The sequence below is a fragment of the Scardinius erythrophthalmus genome (genome assembly GCF_964197995.2).
Source record: "Scardinius erythrophthalmus genome assembly, chromosome: 18".
In the NCBI taxonomy this organism is placed as follows: Eukaryota; Metazoa; Chordata; class Actinopteri; order Cypriniformes; family Leuciscidae; genus Scardinius; species Scardinius erythrophthalmus.
The window spans coordinates 34544912-34569695 of record NC_138238.1 but is presented as its reverse complement, the minus strand read 5'-3'; the positions used below and the strand labels follow the sequence as shown (position 1 = coordinate 34569695).

Genomic DNA, 24784 nt, shown 5'->3' with positions numbered 1-24784 from the left:
ATTGTCTGGAAAAGAAGGCAACACTGGCGCGGATGTAAAATATTTAGTCAGTTCTGAAGAAGGCCAGACATCCATCCAGTGAGAGGGAGAGGGGGTCATATAAGATGAGATTGGGGATGGCTCTCTGCCTGGATGAAAGACCTGTCATGATGAAGTCATTTAAAGCTGTTTGTTCGCTGGTCAGTCCCGCTTTTAAAAGCTTGCTTTCAGTCTTCCAAACAATAAAAAAAGAACAACATAATCTGTGCAACAACTAAAGTAAAGAAGTAAGAACAGTTTAACAGACCAGTATGAAATATAACATGACCAAATTCACACACAATGCACACTGGACTTTTGGAGAGAGGTCTGTCTTTCTCATTTTCATTATTACTGTGCACTGGAATGATTTGAAGTCTCGTACAGCTCTCCATACTATGGCTTGTTCTTGTGGAAACCTTATCAAAGAGATGCTGGCACGATTCTAACCTCAACAGATGATTGTTCTTGGCAGAATGTGTGTCACACATGATTAATGCATTGAGGAAGTTATTTGTATGTCCCTTAGGAATATGGCGAAGGCTGCTGCTGTATTGTCTGCTTTTAAGACAATGAAGGCCATCGGTGGGGGCGAATCTGAGGTTTTAGCTTAAATACAATTACTGGGATTTATTGGCAAGTTCACAAGTTCACCTTTTAAACTGTTACTTTATAGTAAGCTTTCACTGCAGAGGCAAATGATATACTCACAGCGAAGTTCTTTCTTGTTCTTAACTTCGGGGTGAAAAGAAGTTCAAAATACTGCCCACACTGCTGAGAGTGACATTTAGATAAATATGTAAATATGTGCTTCCTCTCAATAACAAAATAAACACGCAACAAAAATGACAGTGGTGAGAAAACTGCAGTTAAGAAAGCATCTGATCATAGTGACATGGATGTTACCGGCAGACTTTTCCAGGAAAGTTTGCTTTGACAAACTATTTTGATTTTTATACATACATACATACATACATGCATACATACATACATGCATACATACATCTGCATCTGAAAAACTTGTACTTGCAAGTCATATCTCCCAATAGACACTCCCATACACACTGAACTCTGGTCCCGTTTTGTCCCCTCTTCACTGTAACCCTAGACCACCCATGTGCCGCTTTCCTACAAACTCACTACACCTAGCCCGTCTGTGACAGCTGCAGCGATTGGGTCACATAAGACCTTGCTCTCAGTGTGCTATGGATCTTCAGGTCATCCCGTATCAACCCTGAGGATCCGTGCTGAGTCATAATGCCCGAGTGCAGCTCTGACAGCAAGGGCTCTGGGTGAATAAATCAAACCCATTTCCAGTCAATAGCTACTCTGACAGTTTGCAGTTCATTACAAGTGGATTAATGAACAGCGTGAGGCGAGATACAGGATATGACAGGCTGCGGAGTAAATAGGCTACACTGATTAGATAGGTGGGCCGTGTCACCGTTGTCATGGGCTTTTTACAGAGTGGGCACAGAACAAATGAAAAGAGGGCTTGATTGATGTGCAAATTCAGCTTTATCATGCAAATGAAATTGTGGATTTTAACTGGGGTGAAAGGAGACAGCATCTTGTTCAAAATTCTTGTAGTCCTTATTTTATGCCACAACAATAAGAAATTGCTTAAAGAGAGAGTTCATCCAAAAATGTAATTCTTTCATTCTTATATTATGGTGTCTGGTCTAACTATGGAAGCCTGTTTGTGAACTAAAATAAGGAATAGTCACAATTGTGAGAGATAAGGTCATTGTGTAAGAAATACAGCTGAAAATGAGAGGTATAAAGTCATATTGTAATATAGTCACAATTGTGAGATATTCATTAAGGTTGAAAATGAAGGATATTGACATATTGCGAAATATACAGTTAAAATGGGAAATAAAGCCACAATAACCCTTATTCATTTTATTCTGAGGCGGAAATGGGCTTTCATACGTAACCGATTCAAAATGAAAACATTATGCAATCATAATTTGCATGGTTGTTGTGGACACTTCAGTTCAGGCATGTGTTTGACTGCAGCAGGGACTGGACGTGCTGAGTACTGTATTCAGCTGCTGTGTGTCAGTCATTCTCAAGGTATTCCGGCCGCTCCTGCGTGTCTGCGGCCTCAGAGCCGGACTGAGACACTCTGACCCTCTCAGCTTGAGTTTCATCCCCTGTGCTGGACGCTCCACCAGTGACTCTCTACAAAGCACCTGCTGGATTAGTGGCTATAGAGAGCTCAGGACATCAAGACAGGGTCAATGCTGAAGCTTTTACCGGCCGAGAACTGAGAGGCCCAAAAGAGAGACAAGTGATGCTATCGAAGTCTTTATGGTCTGCGTAATGAATACTTTTTCAGTGAAATCGGATTTAGATAATCATGACATAATGACATCAAACACTGAATGATTTCATTTAGGTCCCGGCAGGGTAATTATAAGTTAATTGAAACTAAAAAGGCATTTGCATTACTTGAAATAAAGTAAAATAAACATTAACTGAAATTATGTATTAAATGTATTAAAAACAAACTTATTTTTCATCTAGTTGCCAAGGCAACATTTGTCATTTTTAGTTTAGTTTAATTTAATGTACTACATCTACAACTACAACTAAAACTTAAATAAAAAAATAAAAACTAACTAAAAATATTGATATAAACTAATATTGTTAATAATATATAATAATAATCTCAATTATACTAAAATTAGTCAAGTCAACTTTATTTTTATCGCTCTTATATAATATAGATTGTTTTTAAGGAGCTTTAATGTGATAACAGAAAAATTATGCATTTTGGCTGTTGTTCAGCTGAAGTCAGTTCAGTGTTGATTCAATTCCGTGATCATAATGATCATCAGTTATTGAATCCGTTCATTTCATCTATAAAGCAGTTCTGCAAAAAATAATGTCATCGTTTAGTTCTCATTCAACAGCGTCAGTAGTCAGATCAATAATATTATTTAATTTTAAGTGTCCCCAACTAAGCAAGCTAGAGGCGACAGTGGCAAGGAACTCAAACTCCATCAGGTGACAGAATGGAGGAAAAAAAAAAAAAAAAAAAAACCTTGGGAGAATCCAGGCTCAGTCGGGGGGCCAGTTCTCCTCTGACCAACGAACGAACATTGTGTCATTATGATTCAGGCTGCATCACAAGTCAGAATTCAGATCGGGATTGGTTGCATTTAAATATTCATCCCGTTCCTTTTACTTGAAGATCGGATTCATCACGCCCGTATGGAGCCGAAGCTGGTCATAGGTCTGTGCGGAGGATCTGTCCCGATGGCTGTCATGTCGACAAAGCCTTCACAGGGGATTGTCTTGTAGACACGGTCTCTGCTTTCATTCAGGGCTGTGTTTTGGTCATGTCTAGGTGCAGGTCCACCATCTGATTTGGATATGGACCAGATCCGGCTAACTACTGTAACCTCTGGATAAGGATCAAACAGACGGACTAATATTAGCATAGATGCCATTCTACTTACGATGTAACAAGTACATTGGGTGTTATAGGAAGTGTTCCTGGTTGACCTGTTACAAACACTGTGTCCTGGTTAACATGATAATAATACAACTTTTTTGTATTGTAAAAATTCATCAAATTCATACAATTTGTCACATCAATAGTTTGTTTGTAACTGGTGTTATATTACATGTTTTGAATGTTCTGAAAACCGAAAGCTAAGTTCTGCCCAGACACTGTCACCACCTCAACCTTCTCAGGGCAGTTAGAGGTGACTCACACATATGCCAGTGAGAGAGTCAATGCCTGAGTATTTATTTCAGTGAAAGGAGGGAAACATGCCATACTTTGAAAGGAATTTTAGAGCCAGACATGTTCTGCAGTACTGTGGCACTTGCCATCACTGAAGCATGCCAAGTTATTACTTTCCTAAGCTGACGGTTTTGACACGGACCAGCTAGCAACCATTTAGAAATGCTCTTGCAACCATTTAGAAATGCTCTTGTAACCATCCAGATTACCTAAAAAATATACAGTGGCAACATTGTAAAAAAGACCTATAGCAACAACCTGCACTCTAAAAAAGGATGGACCCTTTCCATTCCGCAAAAGGTGCTTTATAGTTTTAAGTACTGTTCACGGAAAGGTTCTTTGGGAAACCGAAAATTGTTGCTCTATGGCATTGCTGAAAAAAAAAAAAATTTTTTTTTAAACCTATAGACCTTATGTAGCCACACCCCTTTTCAGCTCTGCGCTCGTTGTCTTTTGTCTTCCGGTCTGTATTTTCACAGCGATCTTGCGTGTTTATTAATGAACGGCTCGTTTTAAAATCTTCCCGCTCGACTGACATTTGTTAAGACATCTGCTTTAACCATTACAGTCCTCATGATAACTTTCGTTAACTTTACATTAAGTAAATCCTCTTCAAAAGCTAATTACTCCTTCACAGCGATGCCATAGAAATATACAGAGCGACCGCAAAAACGGAAGTTAAAAGACAATATTCTAAAGATGGCTGTGCCCTTGTTTCTCTGGCGCATAAGGTCTATACTTTTAAGAATATGGCGGCAACAATCAGCCATATTTTCCTCAGAAAATTCGAGTATCGTTTGTGCTGTTGATTTTGAAACCAAAAAGAATGAGTGTCAGACTTCAGGCGGCTGGTGAACGTGCAGATTTTAGTCCCTGTGGTCCAGTTTAAGATCTGACAAATGCAGAATTTGCTTTTATCGTGAGCAGTGCAGGAAACCCATCCCATTAAAGAGTAATTATAAAGGACCTCTCAGGGAGGGGATCTGAGGACTGCCAATTCTGCAAAATATTTTTTTCAGATAAGGAGACAGTTTGCTTAGTGCAGTAGTTTAACATTCAGAAACAATGGGGTCCATTTTACAGGTGCAGTACTTGAGGTTCTGCATGTTTGCACAGTTTTCTACATCAGTCAGTGACGGTTAACAGCCTTAGTGTACAGTATTATTTCATTCACAATTTAGGTACATTACAGCTTGTAATGCAAATTGCAGTAAAGGATAAGATGTCAGGTCTTTGAAGTATTGGAAATGAATGCAGAACCTGCATCTATAGAGATGCACCAAAAGTTCATAACACATTAAGAATGTGGTGAAGGAATGTGCAACTGATGAAGTCAACAAAGTACATAGACATACAGTGACTGGTTCAAAGACAGTCTATTCATTTCAGTTAGTTTCAACATTGCAACCAAACAACGCCAAGTTATAATTTATGAAAATCTACTGTGAATATGCCATTGGTTATCCGGGCTCTAAATAAGGTTAACTCATGTAATGACTGATCCCAATGTGACATGAAATATTTAGAGATCAAGTGTCGTAATTGGTCGGCAGCGACTCAAAAATGTGTTTGCCTTTCAAGCTTACCATGATGACGTTCTTTTCGTGAGTATAATAAACCAGGCTTTCTTTTCTTGGTTAAAACCCCATCAACACAGTTCCTGACGGTTTCAAAGGACCGTTGCCTCATTATGCAAGTCCCCTTCTTGATTGTTTTTTTTTGTTGTTGTTGTTGTCGTCATGTCTTTGTTTGAAGTGAGAAAAATGAGAAACAGGGCAATTGACTTGCTAAGCACTATCAAGAATCTTTCATCCTGGTAGCTGTGGCAATAAGCTCCTTTATCCTCGATGGAGAGCGAAACACTCTGTGTGTCAAATTAGAAACGTTACCCACCTCACCCTTGAAATATACATCTGCTGATTATTTTTGTAGGGCTTAACAAAACCCAAAGGTGTGTAATGCATAATTGTGTGTAATTTTATATATATATATACAATGTTGTTAGAGCACTGTAGGAGCTTATTTTACCAAAAAACGGATCTTCGTGTGATTATAAACACACTTTAAGTGAAATAACCTCAAGGTCCTGTGATGTTCCTTGCGGTACGGCTGCTTCGCTTTATCTCAGATCACTTGGTAGTTGTCTATATCATGCAGCACTGCCGCTGAATCCATTTATCCAATGAGAGTGGTTTAATACTCATCAGAGCCAGTGCCGTGTGGGGAGAGAGGTGGCAGAGAAGCTGGGTCAATCGTTTCAGAGGAAGGGCACAGACAACAGCTGTAATGACTTTCCTGGAAGCAGCAGGCAGAAGTGCTTTCTGGGGTCAGTAATTGTGAAATAATGGCTGCTCACTGCAGTGCGAGGAGATGTGTGCTACGTCAAAGATAGAAGTAAAATTACCAAATTGCTCTCACTCAATCAGGATTATTTTGATGGGAAGACATGGGATTGTTACTCCCCATTTCTGCTTTTATAGGGCGGACCATTCAGCAGTTACTAGTTCAGAAGAGATTTTGAGATTTCTTTATTTTTTAAACTTCCTGTTACCATCTTTATTAAGGAACCTGCTATTTGTTCCTTGTTGGGTTATCAGCCTCAGCAAACTTCCAGGGACCCTAATGCATATTAAAATGATTCAGATTTAGTTATATTAATATATTCTTTAGTAAAATGCAAAAAAATAATCATTTATTCTTTCAAATAAAACCCTAAATATTAAGATGTACAACAAACTGACATCATAATTTTGAGATTGTTTATTACAACAGAAGTACCAGAGGTAAATATCAGCTAGGGACTTTGCATATTGTCTTAGACAAAGAGGGGCTTGGAGTCCAAAAGGTTTAGAACCACTATGTTAGAACCAAGCTCACTGTAAACTATACAAAAGCAAACATTAACATGGATTCTCATTGCTTCTCTTTTCTGCAGATTGACCATGTTGTTCCTACGCTGACTCCTGAGGTCTATCTCCTGCACCCATCCAGGAAGCTGCTTGCCCAAGCAGTGTCATGGCCGCTGGTCTCCCCGTTGAAGATTCAGTTTCGGGCTTGTCCTCCTAGAACCTGCATTGCAGCTCATCTGAGCGGAGCCCTGCTGGAGGCGACAGCTTCCCTTGGGGCACGAAGTTCTCTGCCCAGCTTCACTGTTGGCTCCACGGGTCGACCAATGCTTAAAGGTAAAGAAACCCACCGATTTCTGTTTTATTAAGTTTTCATGCTGATGTTTTTACAATTAAAGTGGTAATCAATTTTTAATTTGGGAAACATTTTTAATTTGGGGCGCTGCCCCCATGTCATACCAACTGTCCGTGGGCGGGATTACAAAAATGACAAACTTTGATCTGTAGTTTTAACAAAAGTCTTAAAGCTGTCAAAAAGTCTGCTGGATGGTGCAAAATGACAGCTTACATTATCTGTCCGACTTTTTCTGACAAATAAACTGGAATATCTGGGTGCAGGTAACATGGAAAAGGCATACACGTTGTTCATTTACATACTGTATACTTCCGACATTGTAACAATACAATGGTTAAAAATTCGTCAACTTGTCCTTTTAAAGTTATTCAGGATGTTTATGTTATCATTTTTAAACTGATGTTCAGTCTGGTTATAATGATATAAACAAAATTAAATTATTTATTTCCAGCTTTAATGGCTCTTTGCTACAGTCATAAATATTGTAGCAGGATTAATGTAAATACATTTTTTTTATGTATGCTAATTCAAATCTTACAAAGCCACAATAATAAATTCACATGCAACAAAGTGGCAGCCAATGGCAAAAATCATATTGACACAACCATATAAATTAGCATGAAATGTCTCTAGACACCGAATTTGTGTCCATGCCAATGTATAATGTGCATATTAATGTAATTTATATTTTATGGATATACTGTGGGTACACTGAATATACAGTTGCCCATGCATACTGTATTTGCATGCTATGTGGTACCTCATCTAAACTCTTGAGTACCAGCATTAACCTGACAATTCTAGCAGCTTGCATCTGTCTGAGGCTGACACTAATTTATACATGCTACACAACCACAGTTAATACAAAACAATACTTTTTATGCAGGTTGAACAGATAAAATAGAAACAACTTTGAGTGTCTTTTTACTCACATGGATGTTTTTTTATATTCACATGTGGATGTTTTTTTATTTTATTTTATTTCTATTGCTCAAAGGCTGTAATTTTCTTTGTATCTTCATTGTCTTTGTGGTTCCTCTGGACAGAATTATCCAAGATTTGGTTTGTTTGGGATATCACTCCCTAGAGATCACTTACATTGTTTTCCCAGATCGAGCCCACCAGTGTTGACTTGTGGCACTAGAAGAAACCATGATCATGAGCCACGTTCTGGACAGATTTTCAGCATTGATTGTAGAACCTAGTCTTAGTCTGAAACTTTGTCACAACCACCACAATTATGGAGTAACTGACAATACAATAACAGTGAGATCATATTTTCTGCATGAGAATAATTGGTTTTCTTATGTTAAGATAATTCATATAATCTTCTTTTGAGCATAATTATGAATTTTACTTTATTGTTGTGTGGTTTCAGAGTGTTAGTCTTTTATTCTGAAGAGAACACAGCAGTTCTGCTTGCTAAAAGATGATTTATGAGGAGGCCTCTTACAGGCGCCACAGAAACAGGTTATGAACTAATGAAAATCATCTCTCCTCCATTGAGGACTGTGTAACGTGACCGATGCGGGGGAGAAGGGGGTCTGTCTCTGACTTCCTCAACCCTCGCCTCTTTCACTCTGGCTCGCCAACCTATTCAAACAGCGCACTTCAAACGCCTGCTCTGATTTGCGAAAAGTCAGACATTGCTCTCCCTTTAATTGGATTTTGGCCGCATTAGCTTATCACCTGGCGTTCATCCATGTGTGGTGTAACCTTCAAGCCCTTCATGAGACATGTCGGTGTAAAACGATCCTTGATGATCTGAACGCACTGGCGCTCTGGACTAATTCCAGTTGACATGACGTCTGTGTGGGACCATGAGTCAGTGACCCTGGTATTCATGGACTTATAATTAAATACACAAGCATTATTTTTCTCTCGCAAGCTATGGGAAGTTCAGGCATCTGGGCCAAAATGCAATCTGGCCCCTCTCAATGGACATTCTCACCATTTTTGGGCTTTTAAAACATAGTGAGAGGTAAAGATGTTCTGCAAATTAAGTGACACCAAAAATGTCATTGTGTGTTGAGCTTTATTAGCTGTTTTGGGCAGCAAAGTTGGTTTACAATCTGTATTTGTAGACCATTTTGTTGGGTCGGGCAGTGAAATATTTTTGTTTTGGGGGAATGAACTTATGAGAATTTTAGTGCGGTGGACGATAAAATGGGTTACATAAACCCCTTAAATTTACATTGGAAGGTTTGATCCCAAGGCATCTGAATATCTCTACACCAGGATCTAACAAACATTCAAGATTTGGGGAGACTGAAGGTAAATAATAATTTTAAGAACCATTTATACTGATTGAATACTAATCTGAAAATGTCTGTGGTGGTTATCCATAAAAATGGCTCTTCCAGCAGGTTTCAGTGGCTGTAGTTTTTGTGTCATGTGATCCAGGAGCCATTGGATTTGGTTCTGTTTGAAGTCTAAGGCTTTAGTGTCATTGCAAAGGATCCATCTCTGTGATTCGTCTCTCATTTATGCAGCAGCAAAGGTTTTTATTAACTTCATCAACAGGGGGTCAGGTTCACTCCAGAACGTCTTTTGTTTGGGAGCAAACGGGGGATTTTCTCCATTTCCATTTATATCTGCAGGTTTTTATTATAGAGAGACATTCATTTTTGGAGAATTATAAAATAAAGAGTGGTGTGGTAGAATCGGGATACACAAAAACAATATGGAAGCACACAATCAGAATTTCAGTGGTGATAAATGGAGGTAGACAGGAATAGTGCCGGCCGGGTCAGGTCAGGAGAACACACGGAATGAGAGGCGGCTCGGTGCTCACGAAAAATGCAAACTCTGAGACCTTTACCACTCGAGGTGAGGCATTGCGCACAGCCTAGGTTGTGTTAGACAGTCAGGATGTGTTTAAACAGCACTGAAATGTCGGGCAGGTTGTTCATGACGTGTTTTGTGTTATGAATGCATATGCAGGAAATGGAAGATCATCTTCTGTGTCAAATGAGAATTATTTAGCTTTACCATCTTTTGTATATTGCAGTATTAAAAAGAATATATTGCAAACTTATAAATTAAATAAATTAAAATTTCCATTACTAAAGCCTTATGTAGTTTCAATCCTCTATGGCTTTTCTGTAGAACTGAGAATATTATGAGGTATTTTACAGAATGTTCATGCTGCTTAATAAAATTAGATGGTTAAAAGGGGCTTTCAAACTCCAAAAAACACCATAAAAGTTGTCCATTCTGGAAATGTGCTCTTAATATCAAGTCTACTCTCAATCGCACTTCAAACGTTGGTTTCGGCACATAAGAACCAACAATATTTGGAGTCATAGTGCCATAGTCGTAGTCAGTGGTGGGAGAGAGTGAATAATGACTGTCAAAAGTCTTTTGTATGCTTCAGAAGACTTTGAATATAGTGCATGATTTTTTTCTGGGCAAATTTTATGGCACTTTAATTATACTTTTTTGTCCATATTGGAGCTTGACTTCCCTAGTTCACGTTTTGCTTTCATTGTATAGGAAAGCACTACATGAGCATTCTTCAAAATGCGGGTTTGGAAAGACATGAGAGGCTAGGTTAACTCACAAAAGTTATAGAAGTTGTGTAAGAGGTCTTTCCTACAGAGAAAGTATGGAATAAACTATGACTTAGTTTTAAGTCTTAAGGGATAACATTGATCAAATTGAATGGCTTTAGTTTATAAATGCGATCCCTGGATCTACCGGAAACCTTTTGTCTGTGCTTAATAGAGCTTGCATATGGACCATAAAACCATATGAGTTCTTGTTCTTCGATCTCTTGTTCTTGGTCTCTTTCAGTATGTGCTGGGAAGGTTAATGATGGAAACATTCACGTTCAAGCACATCCCTAAAGTCCCATACCCAAATTTATGACTCAAATGCTTATAAAGTCATTGTTTGCCTATCAAATTTTCACTGGACTCTTACCCAAGTCAACCGCCGACTGGTGATCAGAGCATGTTTGGGTGCTCAATTTCTCTGCCCTCCACTTAACACTATGTGTTGCTTTCATCTATGAGTAACATGACCTGCCTGGAAGGAGCAGCCAATGGAGAGAGTAAGTGCATGAGAGTGAGTGTATGTGAGAGAGAGAGCAAAAGAGAGAGAGGAAGGGGAGTAAGAGTGGCCAAACAGTGTGTGTGTGTGTGTGTGTGTGTGTGTGTGTGTGTGTGTGTGTGTGTGTGTGTGTGTGTGTGTGTGTGTGTGTGTGTGTGTGTGTGTGAACAAGCGAGATATGCAGCGAGTCAGATTTGTGGTAGTAGAGGGTTGGCAGCTGCAGTCAGGCTGAGTTGAAATGTGGCTAAGCACTTCTCGCCGCTGTGGCGTGAAGCAGGGAGTCAGTGAGCCGCCTGCCGCTACGACCACAACCATGAAACACTCCCACTCGCAGAGGATGGACTACATGCTACTCAGTAAGTGACTCTTCAACTCTACCATACACACAACAACAGGCAGTGCTGTCACTTGGGGAGTTATTTTCAATATCGGATCAATGGTGCTGTTCTGGCGGCTAGTGCCTGGTGTCAAGGACTAATGTGTTGTGGTTTTTTTTTCGGTCCATAGAGAGTTAACCATGTACTTTACCTTAGCAGACAAAGGGTTTTTGGTCAATGAGACGAGAAGACTGATAAAAAAATCCTGTTGTGACATTGATTTTTAGTAATATTTTATGTCAGGTATACAATAATCAACAGTAATCAAATTGAATTTTTTTTTGCTGTTTTTGCTGTTCAGCCCTCTCCTTTTGCTAATAATGAATACATGATTAGTAAAAGGGAAATTTTTTTACTGCCTTGAACCTAATTTAAAATACCAAACCAAGCTTAATACTAAACTGAGGGATAGATTAATTAAAATGAGTGTGTAGTTTGATGGTACTTCCACAGGTGGTTTTGAAAGACATTTCTATTTTTCTTCATCATAATGTTCTGGAGGCTTTCTCTCATTTGTTAGACAAAAATGGAGCGTACTGTACTGTTCAAGGTTATTCTGAATTCTCACTCATTCAATCACAATTCTGGAGGTTGTATAGGTGCATTTATTCAATAAAAAATGTAAATCTACCTGTTAACATTTGGTGTAGGAAGCAATTTACAGTATACAGTACACACACATACATATAAGGATTGATTCACTTGAATCACATGCATTAAGATGATTTGGTCTATTAATGCTACAGTTGCATTATTGATAACATTTGGTATAGGAAGCAATTAGACCAAATCATCTTAATGCATGTGATTCAAGTGAATCAATCCTTTTTTAAGGCAGGGAGAGAACTGTACTAAGCATTTAAGCTACTGTAACTAGTAACTGTACAAATCTGTAACAATCTTTCTGATTGAAGATATTTAGTTTTTTACAGTTGCTCCTGGTCTTTCCTACATGTTCAAGACAGCAAATGTAATAATGTTTGTATGGTTTATATGGTTTATATAGGACTTCTGTCTACCTATAGGCAGTTACAGGTTAGTTATTTTGCAGAAGCACTGTCTATTAATGATTTATTCTCCTTAGGAGATGGGATGCTAGGGATGTTATTGCAAGTCAAACTCACTGGTCATAAATCAAACATGCATAACCCAGACTGTTTCTGTCCAAGACAAAGGGTCCTTTCTCCTAAAGCTCTTGACTGATCTTAGACTGATTAATGTGTTGTATTAGCATCACGTCTAAATAAATTCTTAGATATCTGCTTTTTCTGTTAATTGCATATTACCGAATGTGTTTGCATAGATCTAGAAACATAAACATGAGCTATAGGCCTGGATAATTACAACAAAAACCAAAATGGGATTGCACATAAATGCAATGGTTTATTCAACGCTTCACTATTTGTTTATTGCAGTAGCTGTAAATGCAATCACAATATTTATTTCCAATTTATTGTGCAGCTCTAGTATATACGCATATGGTCAACAGGGATGATTTTAGCTGGAAGAGCACCTCAGATGCTCTGCGTGTCCCAATAGCAGGATCACAAAACGAGCGATGCTTCCTGTCTCCTTTGAGACCTGCACCATGAGTGGCCCATGCATAAAGATCAGGGCAGCTCATTCACAGCCTAATGTGGTGTATTAATGTCCCCCCATTTTGCTTCAAAAGATGCCATGTGCGAGGAGAAAAGGACACAAGGCAGATGCATGTGATGGCTAATGAAATGCGAATGGATGTGAGAACAGCATGATGCCGTTATGTGCATGAAACTTACCTCAGAAGAACTCATACTATGATTGGCCATTGGCCCTTCTTTATGTGACATGAACAATGTTACTACACAGCCCAGGTTTATTAAATCTTGTCAATCACTTATTTTTTCAAGTAGTTTGATTCCCTTCATAATTGCATGTCTGAGCTGAACTGCAAAGGATTTTACGCTAGTTGCATTTTTATGCTAGTGAGCTGCTTACCTGTACAGCATACTGCCTTGATACTTGTATTCCGTATTGATAAAAGTTTAATCTATTTTACCTATTATTTGTGTTCTAGGTTTTTTTCTGTTTATTAAAGTATTGGGCCATTAGCTTAGCAACATGCTAACACTAAAATGTAGATTGTTCCAAACTTCTTATGAGGTTTTGATATGATGCTGCATTTGAGTCTGTGTGTACTAGAAACACACCCTCTTGTTCTATCAGAAGGCTTTAGACTGGATACACAAATCAAACGGCACTCTCACTCTGCCCCTCCTGTTCTGACGGTCGCCATGGTGGCGCGTCGAGCCGAAGGAGTCTGCAAACACTGCTTTTGACAGCTGATGCTATCCAGACAAGCATGATTCACAGTATTTATATTATTTTTGCTTGACCTGCCCTTGAGCGCCATACCAGCATAACCGTTTTCTGATCACAATCTCAGGCGAGAGTGTAGGAAACAGTCGAGATATGTAAATATACTGAGGCTTAATGAAGGTTGATCGTGCCCGCTGATGTTAAGAAATGGTCCATCAGTGTCACGGTATATGGGCTATTGAGGATATTTACAACTCTGGCATGTATGGCGTCTTCCACTTTTACTAGACGGCACTGATGAGACCAGTGTCACACAGTATACATTATCAAAGTTATTTATTTTGTCTTTTGCGGGTACTCTCCACTTCTCTTTAATTACTGTGTAAATACTGAGCTTTATTGTATTATGATTGGTTTATCTATGTCTGTGTTTATCTTCCTCCTTTGCACTGCGCTGTACCACCAACCCTGTTGTGCAGCAATAAAGTATATTAATTCATATGTTGACATGAAAATGGTTGATAGAATTTTTAAATACTATTTTAAGGGCGTATGATGTAAGAAATGTTCCAAACCCTGATGCAACTTTGTGTCTTGTATAAATAGCCCTAACTAGTTTCAATTACGTTTTAGCTAAACTTTCCAGAACATAATGAATTTGATTTATAATCAGTGTTTCTCCTACGTTGTCTACCATCTTGGATTGATTTTTGAAGGATCTATGTGATGCTACCTTAGAATATAGCCAAAAACGGGTATATTAGGATACCCCTTAAGTTGCGAAATTTTTCTTCCTATTTTGGGACAAGCTTTGCATCAAGACACTCCAATGATGCCTTAAAATGTTGCCTGTGGATAGAGCTATAGATATTTTGGAACGGAGTGGCTGTGACTTTAAAATGGCAAACTAAAACAATCCCATTAGGTGAATCCCAGTTGAATGGCCATGTGTACACAGCAGAAGAATCTGGTTGTTTATCCTGTCCTTAGTACCATTCTGTTCATACACAGTTTGGTTATGAAAGCAGGGATTCTTTGGTTCTTTGGTTATGAAAGCAGTTATGAAAGTTCTCCGTCGCTATGACGGATTTCCATCAGTTGCAGGGTTCCCGCCTGTCCTTATGTCTAAAATTCACTTTTCATAGTTTTAAGGCTGTAAATAGGCTTACATTTCTTGAAAAGTGTAATAAATGTCTTAATTTTAGTTTGAATGGGTCTTAAATTAAGGAAAGATGAGGTGTATTCACCCTGCTGAGGGGGATGTGATCAAAGCCTGGAGTTGAGCGAAAGCATTTTCCTCTCTCCACTCTAAGCGTTCCATAATCACTCCGCTCTGAGTCCACTCCGGGTTTTCCATTCCCACTCACGGAAAAACTCATTCAGCAAGTGCTTTCGGTGTGAGAGTGCAAAACTTTCAGTTTTGCTTTCCGCTTGATTGGCCGGACTCGTGACTTCCAACAAATCAGATGGGCGGGGACATTGGTCTAGTCTACAGAGTGATGAGTTCCGACAGAGCCAAATATAGCGCTTTTCAAAATTAAATTATTTTATCGGCAAATCGGTTTTGAAAATGGCCGATACCGATAACCATAAAAATGCTTAATATCGGCGCCGATAATCTGTCGACCCCTAAAATAACGCAGTTCAAAATGGCTTTATTTAAATTTCAATTTCTTTAAATGCAAATATTCTTTGAGTATTTCATTTGTGAAGGTAAAGCATGTACTCACTATACTCATAATTACAAGAAGAAGAAAAAAATGATCTTAAACTGGGTGTGTTACAGGCTGTGGAATGGGGTTTGGCCGAGGAAAATTTTTCAGACAAAAGATTTTTTTTTTTTTTGCTTTAACCCCTGTGAAAGAGAATGGCTATGCATTCTGTTACTAGTGATGCACCGATCATGATTTTTTTCATTCTGTTTTTTTTTTTCGTAAGCAAATTGGCTGACTCCGATACCAGTTGCCATTTTTTTTTTCTTTGCAAATTTGTTTGTTTTTTTGCTCTATAACAGGCAAACTAGCCTTAAACAAAAACTATCTGTAGCCATTTGAAATTAGAGGCAACCACTACATTTTAATCATGATCCAAACAAAGATGCTTCACACAAGTAGTTTGAGCAGTTGTTTTTTATTTTAATTAGATTGTATAATAAGATTTAAAGCAAAAACAGAATGGTCTGACTTTAGATTTGAGAAATGATGCTACATAAGTCACCACAAAACAAAAACAGCAGATGGACTTAATGAAAATACAAATTGTGACAGTAGGTGGCGCTTATGGAACAGCAGCTGTTTCTTTGGGTACTGCTGCGCTTATAAACACTACTTTATACGGAATGGAGGTAAGAGGAAAAGAAAATGCCTTGAAACTTTTCAGTTCCTTTCAGAGATACATTAATATCAATTAATTCAGTAATTAGTACGTACCCAATTCAGTACGTATATTTTTCTTCTAATATTTCGATCATCGCGAACATTGAGCTTACTGTGGCTGGTAGAGTATTTGCTGTGCTTGGTGCATTGGTGTTCTCTTCTTTTCGTCCGTCTTCAGCATGTCCCGTCCTGTTTACAGACTTCGTAATATTTCCACACAAATGACATTTTGGGAAATGACTGCAATGCAATTTATGTGCTAGTGGTAGAATAGATATTGGCCAAAATAAAACAAAAAAACGTGTTGCCAGTCGTCCGGTGCTTCTCTATCTGTAACCAAAGTGAACCACAACTGAATTTTGAGTGCAAGACTGGTTCATATGTGCTTTGTAACCATAATCTCTGGTGACAACTAGTTGTCTGTTACATCGTTGATGCACTTGTTGTTATTCTTTGCTGTCAATAACCAGTGTTAGAGCTTGCAACCTCTCTCATGTTAAGAGAAATGAAAGTAGTGATACGGTGTGGTCGGAGAGTGTTTTACAGTTGGAGAAAGAAATTGATGGTTACCTGTTCATAACGATATTATTTAGTAAACTCTGCTGTCTATGTCTCTCTCAGAACGGCAGCTGTGCAGCTCCATGGCCAACTCCAGCATGCTCCCGTCTGCCGTGACAGGCATCAGTAAGGAACTAGCCGATCTGCGGCACCTCATCCAGTTTCCAGAGGAGATCGCCACCATCCTGACAGAACAGGAGCAGCAGCTGTACCGTCGCGTCTTTCCCCTTGACTACCTCAGCTTTCTCACCCGAGACCTGGGCAGCCCGGAGTGCCACAAACGCCACCCGCACCTAAAAGCCTCCTTGTCCGCCCCCATCATGCCCACTCAGAACGACAATCACAACACAGTAGAAGATCTCGTCACAAGATTCAATGAGGTGAGCATTCATTAATGGTGCAGATTCATACCAAAGGGAGTGGAAATGGAAGGGCAGAAAAGTAGCTTTGGCTTTTAAAGAAAAATTTAGTAGGAGATCACAAGTGTTTGTTCTGTTGCCTGTTTTACTTGGATCTTTTCACATTCGCAACGTGCAGCTACTTATCAAAACAGATGTGAGTTTATTGCAGTTGTCTTAAATATTTGATACTAAGAGTGCCAGAGGAAAATTGTGTTTCTCTTTTTGAATAGAGTTGGAAGAAAATGATGTCATCTTTAAGGTGCATGCTTGTCTTTAGATCAGCTGGTTTTGATTTTGAGAAACAAAATGGATGTGAAATGCATTTTTTGCCATTTTGGCTGAACTCTAAGACTTAAAACATTAAAAAACGTCAAATGTTGAAGCTTCAAAGTTGGTTATGTTTCATGTAAGAGCAGGAATCTAGACAGGTTATGACTGGGAATAACATGTGAAAAAGGTTTGCAGATGCTTACAGCCATTACATCAATGCTTGTTATATAAGACTCACAACTCAGTAAAGTGACCTTCACACTGACTTCACATTGTGACCGTCTTTGAAGCCAGTCTTATATCTTGTCAAGTAGCACATTGATTTAAGGAATCAACTTTTATTGTTGAGTGCAGTTCTTTGAAAGTTTTTATCCCCTGCCTAGTTGATCAGAAGAAACTTTCCTGATAAAAGGGAGTTCACCAGATCACAGGCTTCGATGTGATGTAATACTATCACAGTGTAAAGTGAATGGATCACATAACAGGACTATGCTTCATCCCACCAAGCATTAATCCTAGTATCCTTTGTGAACAAGTCAAAGATTCCTCCTTTGATTTGGGTCGCTCTTTTACCTTAATGCCTCCTGTGGACTAATTCATGCCCCAGCAGTGTGATGTGTTATTTTGGTTGTGCTGTAACCCTCATAATGCATCCCTGAAGTGTTGCCACTGGGTGTCCATACACAGTCTAGGATTTGTTGTCTCTGTTATGGTCAGTTGTTTGTGGTCTTACACAACACTTTATCGAGAGCCACCTTTGAAGCCCCTTCCAGGGTGCAGTGTCTCTGGCAACACTTACATAAGTTTTTAATGTGTCAAATCTGCTGTCCGTTCGCCGCTGGCTGGTTGGCCTGCACAGTAACTCAAGAGCAGCAGTTTGTCCGGTGGAAAGCTGGCAAAATGACATGAGCTCCAGTGTACCGGTCCCCTCGTATAAAACGTTCCTAACCATCCGGACCCCAGAACAACTGTTTATGTAACTGACTGATGTTCTGTGAGGTGTTTTTAGCTACAACAGGCCATCACATAAATATTTTTTTCTCAAACCGATTGCTGTTATGAACACTCAGGACTACAGACGGTCATTTTCTGTGACTTTGTGTTTAAAGAAAATGTAAGTGGTGATTGACCATACAGGATTCGCCACCACAAGTGCAGTTGCTAAGGTGTTCTGAGTAGTCTTTAGCATGTTGCTATGCAATTTCTAGGATGCAGTTGGTCAGGATGTTCAAACAGACAGAGCAATGTTTTGATAACATCACATATTGTTACTCTTTTCAAGGAAACAACAAAAAATTACTTCATTTTCTGCATATTTGGCTGACAAATAAGAAAGTAACATTGGAGATGGGATTTTTTCATTGTATGAATTCAGAAGACATGGAATTAGCCCAGCAGTTGAATGGATCACTGTCATAATCCATGTTCATTATATAGAAAAGGTTGGGAAGGATATTCTTCAAAAATTCAGAAATACAGTTTGGTACAGGGCAATGCAGGATTTGGAACAACATGTGTTAGGAAATACACAATGACAGAATTTTTAGATAAACTATTTCTTTAACTATGAGGGGGTATGTAAATAGTTTAGAGACCAGGGGTGCAAAACACAGTTTCCTAGAAAGCCATAGTCCGGCAGAGTTTAGCTTCAGTCCAACCCTAATGAAACACAGCTGATCCAGCTAATCAAGCCCTTCAGGACTATTTGGCTGCATCTGAAATGCTGCCTTCTGTGGTAGAAAGGCATCAAGGCACGTCCCAATCCAATGTTAGTTTCACTTCCTGTTTTCTGAGATACCTTCATCTGATTGATTTTTCAAGACAGCATAGATCGCTTCTCTACCTTTGATATCCCACAATCCTAGTTTAAGAAGTCTGTCCGAAATCAGTTTCGTGAGGTACCTTCGTGCGCAAACATTGCCTACAAAGTCATTGCCTGATAAGGCAGCGAGGCAACAAGTGAACTGCCTAAGTTTGCACCCCTGGTCTAGACCCAATCAATGACTCTTGTTATCTGTGTTAGTGTTACAGGATCCAATGGGCTCAACTTCACATTTGCACTCAAATCTTATGTAAATTAAATCATGTTTGAGCTCTAGATTTAGTTTAAAACTAGAGATTTATGTTACACAATCTGCAGTGTTTCTTCCAAATACATGTGATGATGATGATGATGATTATACAGCAATAACGTGAGAGAGTGAATGAAGTACGGAAGGAATGGGGATCAGTATTTTCTCAAGACTGTTGTAGTTGTTCTTCTGTCAGCAGGGCCTTATAATGTGTGTGTTGTGCGTGTTGTAGGTGAGCTCATGGGTGACCTGGCTTATTCTGACTGCTGGGTCCATGGAGGAGAAGAGAGAAGTCTTCTCATACCTCGTCCATGTGGCGAAGTGCTCCTGGAACATGGGCAACTACAATGCGGTCATGGAGTTCTTGGCAGGTCTCAGGTATGGCATGATGCCTTGAAAGTGCTTGGTTAAAAAAAAGAAAAAAATGGTCCTCTCTGTTTGAATTTTGCAATGCTTAACAAAGTGAGGATTTTTGAGACATTCATTTGTTTTTGACTGCACATTTGTAACATGCCAAACGATGAGCCTCAAGCGATGTTCATGCCGCCAGCGACTTTGTCGCTGTATGTCACTAGTCTCTGAAATGTGAAGACGCTTGTGGGCGTTCCCAGTGCTGCCGCTCTAATGCGATTGGTAGACTGCACGTCTGGTCATTGACTGCACAAATTACATCCCTACTGCCCTGCTCACCACTTATTCTTCCCCAGGTCTCGCAAAGTGCTGAAGATGTGGCAGTTCATGGACCAGGCAGATATTGAGACCATGCGTGGTCTGAAGGACGCCATGGCCCAGCACGAATCATCATCGGAGTACAAGAAAGTGGTCAACCGTGCCCTCAACATCCCAGGATGCAAAGTGGTGCCCTTCTGTGGCGTGTTCCTTAAGGAACTTAGTGAGGCTCTGGACGGCGCAGCCAGCATTATTGGACTACGTCCCTCTTTTGATTCTCAAGATGATCCTGTTGAGGTGAGGATATGGTGCTTTCAAAGAGTGATTATGACTAACACAGGAAATCGTATCACCACAGTCAAATTTAATTGTCTTTTACAGTTACAATAATAGCCTTGAGACGATTTTGGCTAGCTGGAGCAATTACCTTTTCATCAAACATTTAATGTGCCTGCTGAATTGCTTCCTGGCTTTAGAAAAAAAACACATTAGAATGATTCAGCTGGGAAAAATACATTTTGTCACTCTGGTGACTATGAAGTCACCCATGAAAGCTTTTAAAGCCCACAAATCTACTCGTATTGTCCATAATTGTGGTTATTGTGTTCTGTGTGGAATCTCTGTGGTGAAGTGCTCTTTACCTTCCACAGTTTGTCACCGACTACAACGGCCAGCAGAACTTCCTGCAGAGGGTCGGGAGTGATGGGCTCCACAGCTCAGACAAGGAGGCGACTGTCAGTAACATTCTGCAGACGATTCGCAGTTGCAACCGAAGTTTGGAGGCCGAGGAGCCTGAGGAGAAGGCACGAGAGATCACCGTTTGCCCCAAACATTCCTTCAAAGACAAGAGCAGAAACCAGTGAGTTCATTTTGGACCCTGTTTGCAAATATATGATGTGTTTAGTCCAGTCCTTATATGCTGAGGCATTCACAGTTTGTTTTAATACCATGTTGCACTCTTCATAGAGGTTTGGGTCATTTCTTTACACTGGTTATCTGTGTTGTTAACCAATGAGATCTGGAATGATTAGCATTCTCGTGAATCTTAATGAGATTTGCCTGACTGGTAGATGAACTGCTGAATGTATGTGATTTGACTTCTGCCATTGTTGCTCATGGACAGGGCTGTACATTAACTTTTTTGCACTAAGCACTGGTGCTACAGAGTTTGAATTTTTTGTAGCACAGGCCACACAATTTTAGCACAAATATAAAGTGTCTGTTACCATCTCTGAAAATAACCACAAGTAGTGCTGTTCATCACTTATACAGGCATGTGACTGACAAAGGACAAATAATGTTCCATACAGGGCACACAAAATACATACCTTAACAAGAAATGTTATTAGACAACCATTTTATTTGCCAAAAATGGCGGATTGCAGGAACATAACACCTCTTGCATAACATTAAGTCTGTTTGTTTGTATAGCCCAATATCACTAATCACAATCCAAACAACATATATATGTTGAGCACTTGAAAATGCAGATTCATTTTCCTATAAATCATTAGAAATGTCTAAAGTTTTATTATAAAATATTAAATTATTATGATAAAAATGTGACAGTAATTTATTTTTTCTTATCAGGAAATCTTATGAATCCACTGAGAGAAAAAAAAAAACTTCTCTACAACGGAGAAAAACTATTTGCATAATGTCAGTCGATGATCCAAACTGTCCAATTTAATTAAAAATATATAATGCTGAATATATTGCAACATTAATTTAGAACAATGAGGCGAAGAAGCCATTAAAAGCCATTGAATTCTTGTGGATAATCTGTAATGATGCAGATACAGTACAAATCTGTGGTTGAGGTAATTGTCACCTTTTAATACTCTTTGGAAATAGACTGCAGTCTTGTCTGATACCATAAACCAAAACCCATATGCAGACCAAGACACAGAGTAAATAAGACCCAAACCACAATCACCTTTCACCTTCCTGCCAATTGTTTATGTCAAAATGTATCTTGTCGATACACCGTTAACATTGTGTATGCTGTCTAAAAATAGGGATCAAATATAGTTGAATATTCAAATGAACTCTTTACCAGTAGGTGGTACTTGTGGAACAACAGAATTATAGCAGTTACATAAACTAAGTAGAGCTGCGCTTATAAACACTACGTTATTATAGGCATTATACGGAGGTAATATGAAAAGAAAATGCAATCAAAACTTTCCTGGCCGAAATGCAAGTTTACAGGTATGATATAAACACCATAAATTAAACAAAATATTATTTAGTCTTTAGCAGTAGATCAAAACAATCACTTGGCATAAATGTGGGCTATTTGGTGATTTGCAAACTGCTTTAAACTGTGCTTTAACAGCACAGCGTTTTTTACTTTGAAACATGCAGTGTTCACCTAAATCATAGCCTTTTAAAGTTGATCACATTTAAGCAATTTGTGATTCCTATTTTTCAGTCCCCAGATTTAAAACATCCTGAAATTAAAATTGAGACTTTAAAGCAGCACGGATGACAGATTATATCCACACGCAGGTTACCAAAACCGCGTTCAGCGCAGAGCGGCTCTCTCGCACTGTATGACGTGTCCAGTCCGGTTCCGAAAATGCAGTCGCGAGTCCTGAAAATGTAGGGTTTGTCTTTTATAGAATGCGGTTGTCACTGCTGTAAACTCCCAGGTAAATGGAAGCCTGCGCGTTAATGTGCCCCTGCCTTTAAGATCAAGACGCAAGCTCTGCCACAGTGCACAAATTAAAGGTCCCGTTCTTCGTGATCCCATGTTTCAAACTTTAGTTAGTGTGTAATGTTGTTGTTAGAATATAAATAATATCTGTAAAATTATAAAGCTCAAAGTTCAATGCCAAGCGAGATATTTTCAGAAGACAGACAGAAGTCGCCTACATCGAACGGCCCGTTTGGACTACATCCCTCTACTTCCTTCTTTAATGACGTCACTAGAACCGTTTTTTGACTAACCTCCGCCCACAGGAATGCTCCCTCAACTCTACCGAAATTCGTTTATGTACTTGCGCAGTTCTTATAACTTACTGTGTTTACTCAGCTCTTACGGTGATTTTCTGAAGTAAAACTGACGCTTCATCTTTTGTGTGATGTACAATAAACTTTATTAAACTCATCAGTATATGTTTGATCATCATTCGGACCTGGTCCGAAACAGCAGACTTGTAGGCTATTAATAAATAATGGATACATACAAGCAGATGACAAATACGTTATAATAACCGTAATTAAACTACTAAACTATACCTGTTTCATCTCTATACAGCACTCTGACTCTGTAGGCATTATTGTCCGACTCGAACTGAACACGTTACTGAGAGTTTCTGATATTATCATCATTCCGTGAGATGAAATGTCCTGAGAGACTGAGTGCAAGCTCGTGAGGCTCCGCCCCCTGTGTCGTCCAGCAGCAGCTTATTTGCATTTAAAGGGCACACACTAAAACTTTTTCTGAGCCCCAAAAAATGACAATTTAAACATGCTGTAATGCTGTAACAATGATCTGTTGGGTATTTTGAGCTGAAACATTACATACACACTCTGGGGACATCAGAGACTTATTTTACATCTTGTGAAAAGGGGCATAATACGGGACCTTTAAAGCAATTTAACTAAATTGATAGCAATGTACTGTATTATATTTCGGCCCCTCAATTTGTGTGTCATAGGTAGACAGTGCTCTTCAATATTGTATGCTCTTGTTAACTCCATTTACAAGACTAATATGGCATGACCTTCCAAGAAAGTGAGAAGTTTTCCAGACAGAGTTCTGTTTATTCAATCACTTGATCCTTTATGTCTGCTTCACCTGCTTCATGTAATTTTTTTTAGGTTTCTAGTAGGGGACCTCTCAGACTCTGAAGGGGACCCACTTGAGCTGGCTAAGGACATAGATGTCCAGATCATAGAGGAGGTGCATGGACCCTTTAGCCACGGTACAGAGCTCATCCCTTGGTACGTGCTCTCACTTCAGCCAGATATTCACCAGTTCCTGCTCCAGGGAGCAACCGTCATCCACTATGACCCTGAGACCCATCTCACCGCCCGCTGCCTCCTTCGTCTACAGCCCGATAACTGCTTCCTCACCTGGTCCAAGCCCCACAGTAGCTGCGGCCCAGGTGGAAGAGCCAGAGGCTTCATGGGACATCCACCATCCCCAGACCACTTACTCCTGGGCCAACCTGTGCACTGTGGACTGTCCGACGGACTCCTGGACCTTAACGTGGTGAAGGCTGTGTTTATGGGTCACCCTGGAGTGGATGTTAACTATGTGTGCCTGCAGCACAAACTATGTAATATGAACCCTGGTGAAAATGGTGTCACGCTGCTATATGGACTTCACACCACAGACAACAGGCTCCTGCACTTTGTGGCTCCCAAACACACGGCATGCATGCTGCACAAGGGCCTCCAGGAGCTGCTCAGTGCCATCAGGAAGATCAGGAAATTTCCTGACCAGAGACTGCAATGGCTGCGAAAGCAGTATGTTAGTTTGTACCAGGTACATTTACATCTATTCATTTAGAAGATGCAATTAATCCAAGTGAGAACACAATACAAATAGACCTATCATTCCAAGTGCAACACCATGGAAGAATTTTTTTTTTAATGTAAGGATTTTGCTAATGCTTTAAAAATGTTTGAATGTGATTTGAAACATTACAGCTAGCAGAATGAATGTTTCATATTATGCTAATTTATCCCTTAAACAGTTAATATTGTAACAATTATTACA

General features: G+C 39.4%; 1 protein-coding gene across 9 annotated transcripts in view; it reads left to right on the top strand.

Moving 5' to 3' along the window:
- Positions 1–24784, top strand: part of plce1 (phospholipase C, epsilon 1) — an 81969-nt gene that overhangs the window by 31121 nt on the left and 26064 nt on the right. For 8 of the 9 annotated variants that reach the window (XM_081392023.1, XM_081392022.1, XM_081392021.1 and 5 more), the window contains 6 exons: positions 6714–6960; positions 16704–17020; positions 19616–19761; positions 20091–20349; positions 20703–20911; positions 23881–24550. In XM_081392023.1, the coding sequence (XP_081248149.1) occupies positions 6714–6960; positions 16704–17020; positions 19616–19761; positions 20091–20349; positions 20703–20911; positions 23881–24550 (1848 nt within the window). Of the gene's footprint in view, positions 1–6713; positions 6961–11228; positions 11389–16703; positions 17021–19615; positions 19762–20090; positions 20350–20702; positions 20912–23880; positions 24551–24784 lie in introns of those variants that run through there. The other variant, XM_081392025.1, reaches the window with a different exon arrangement.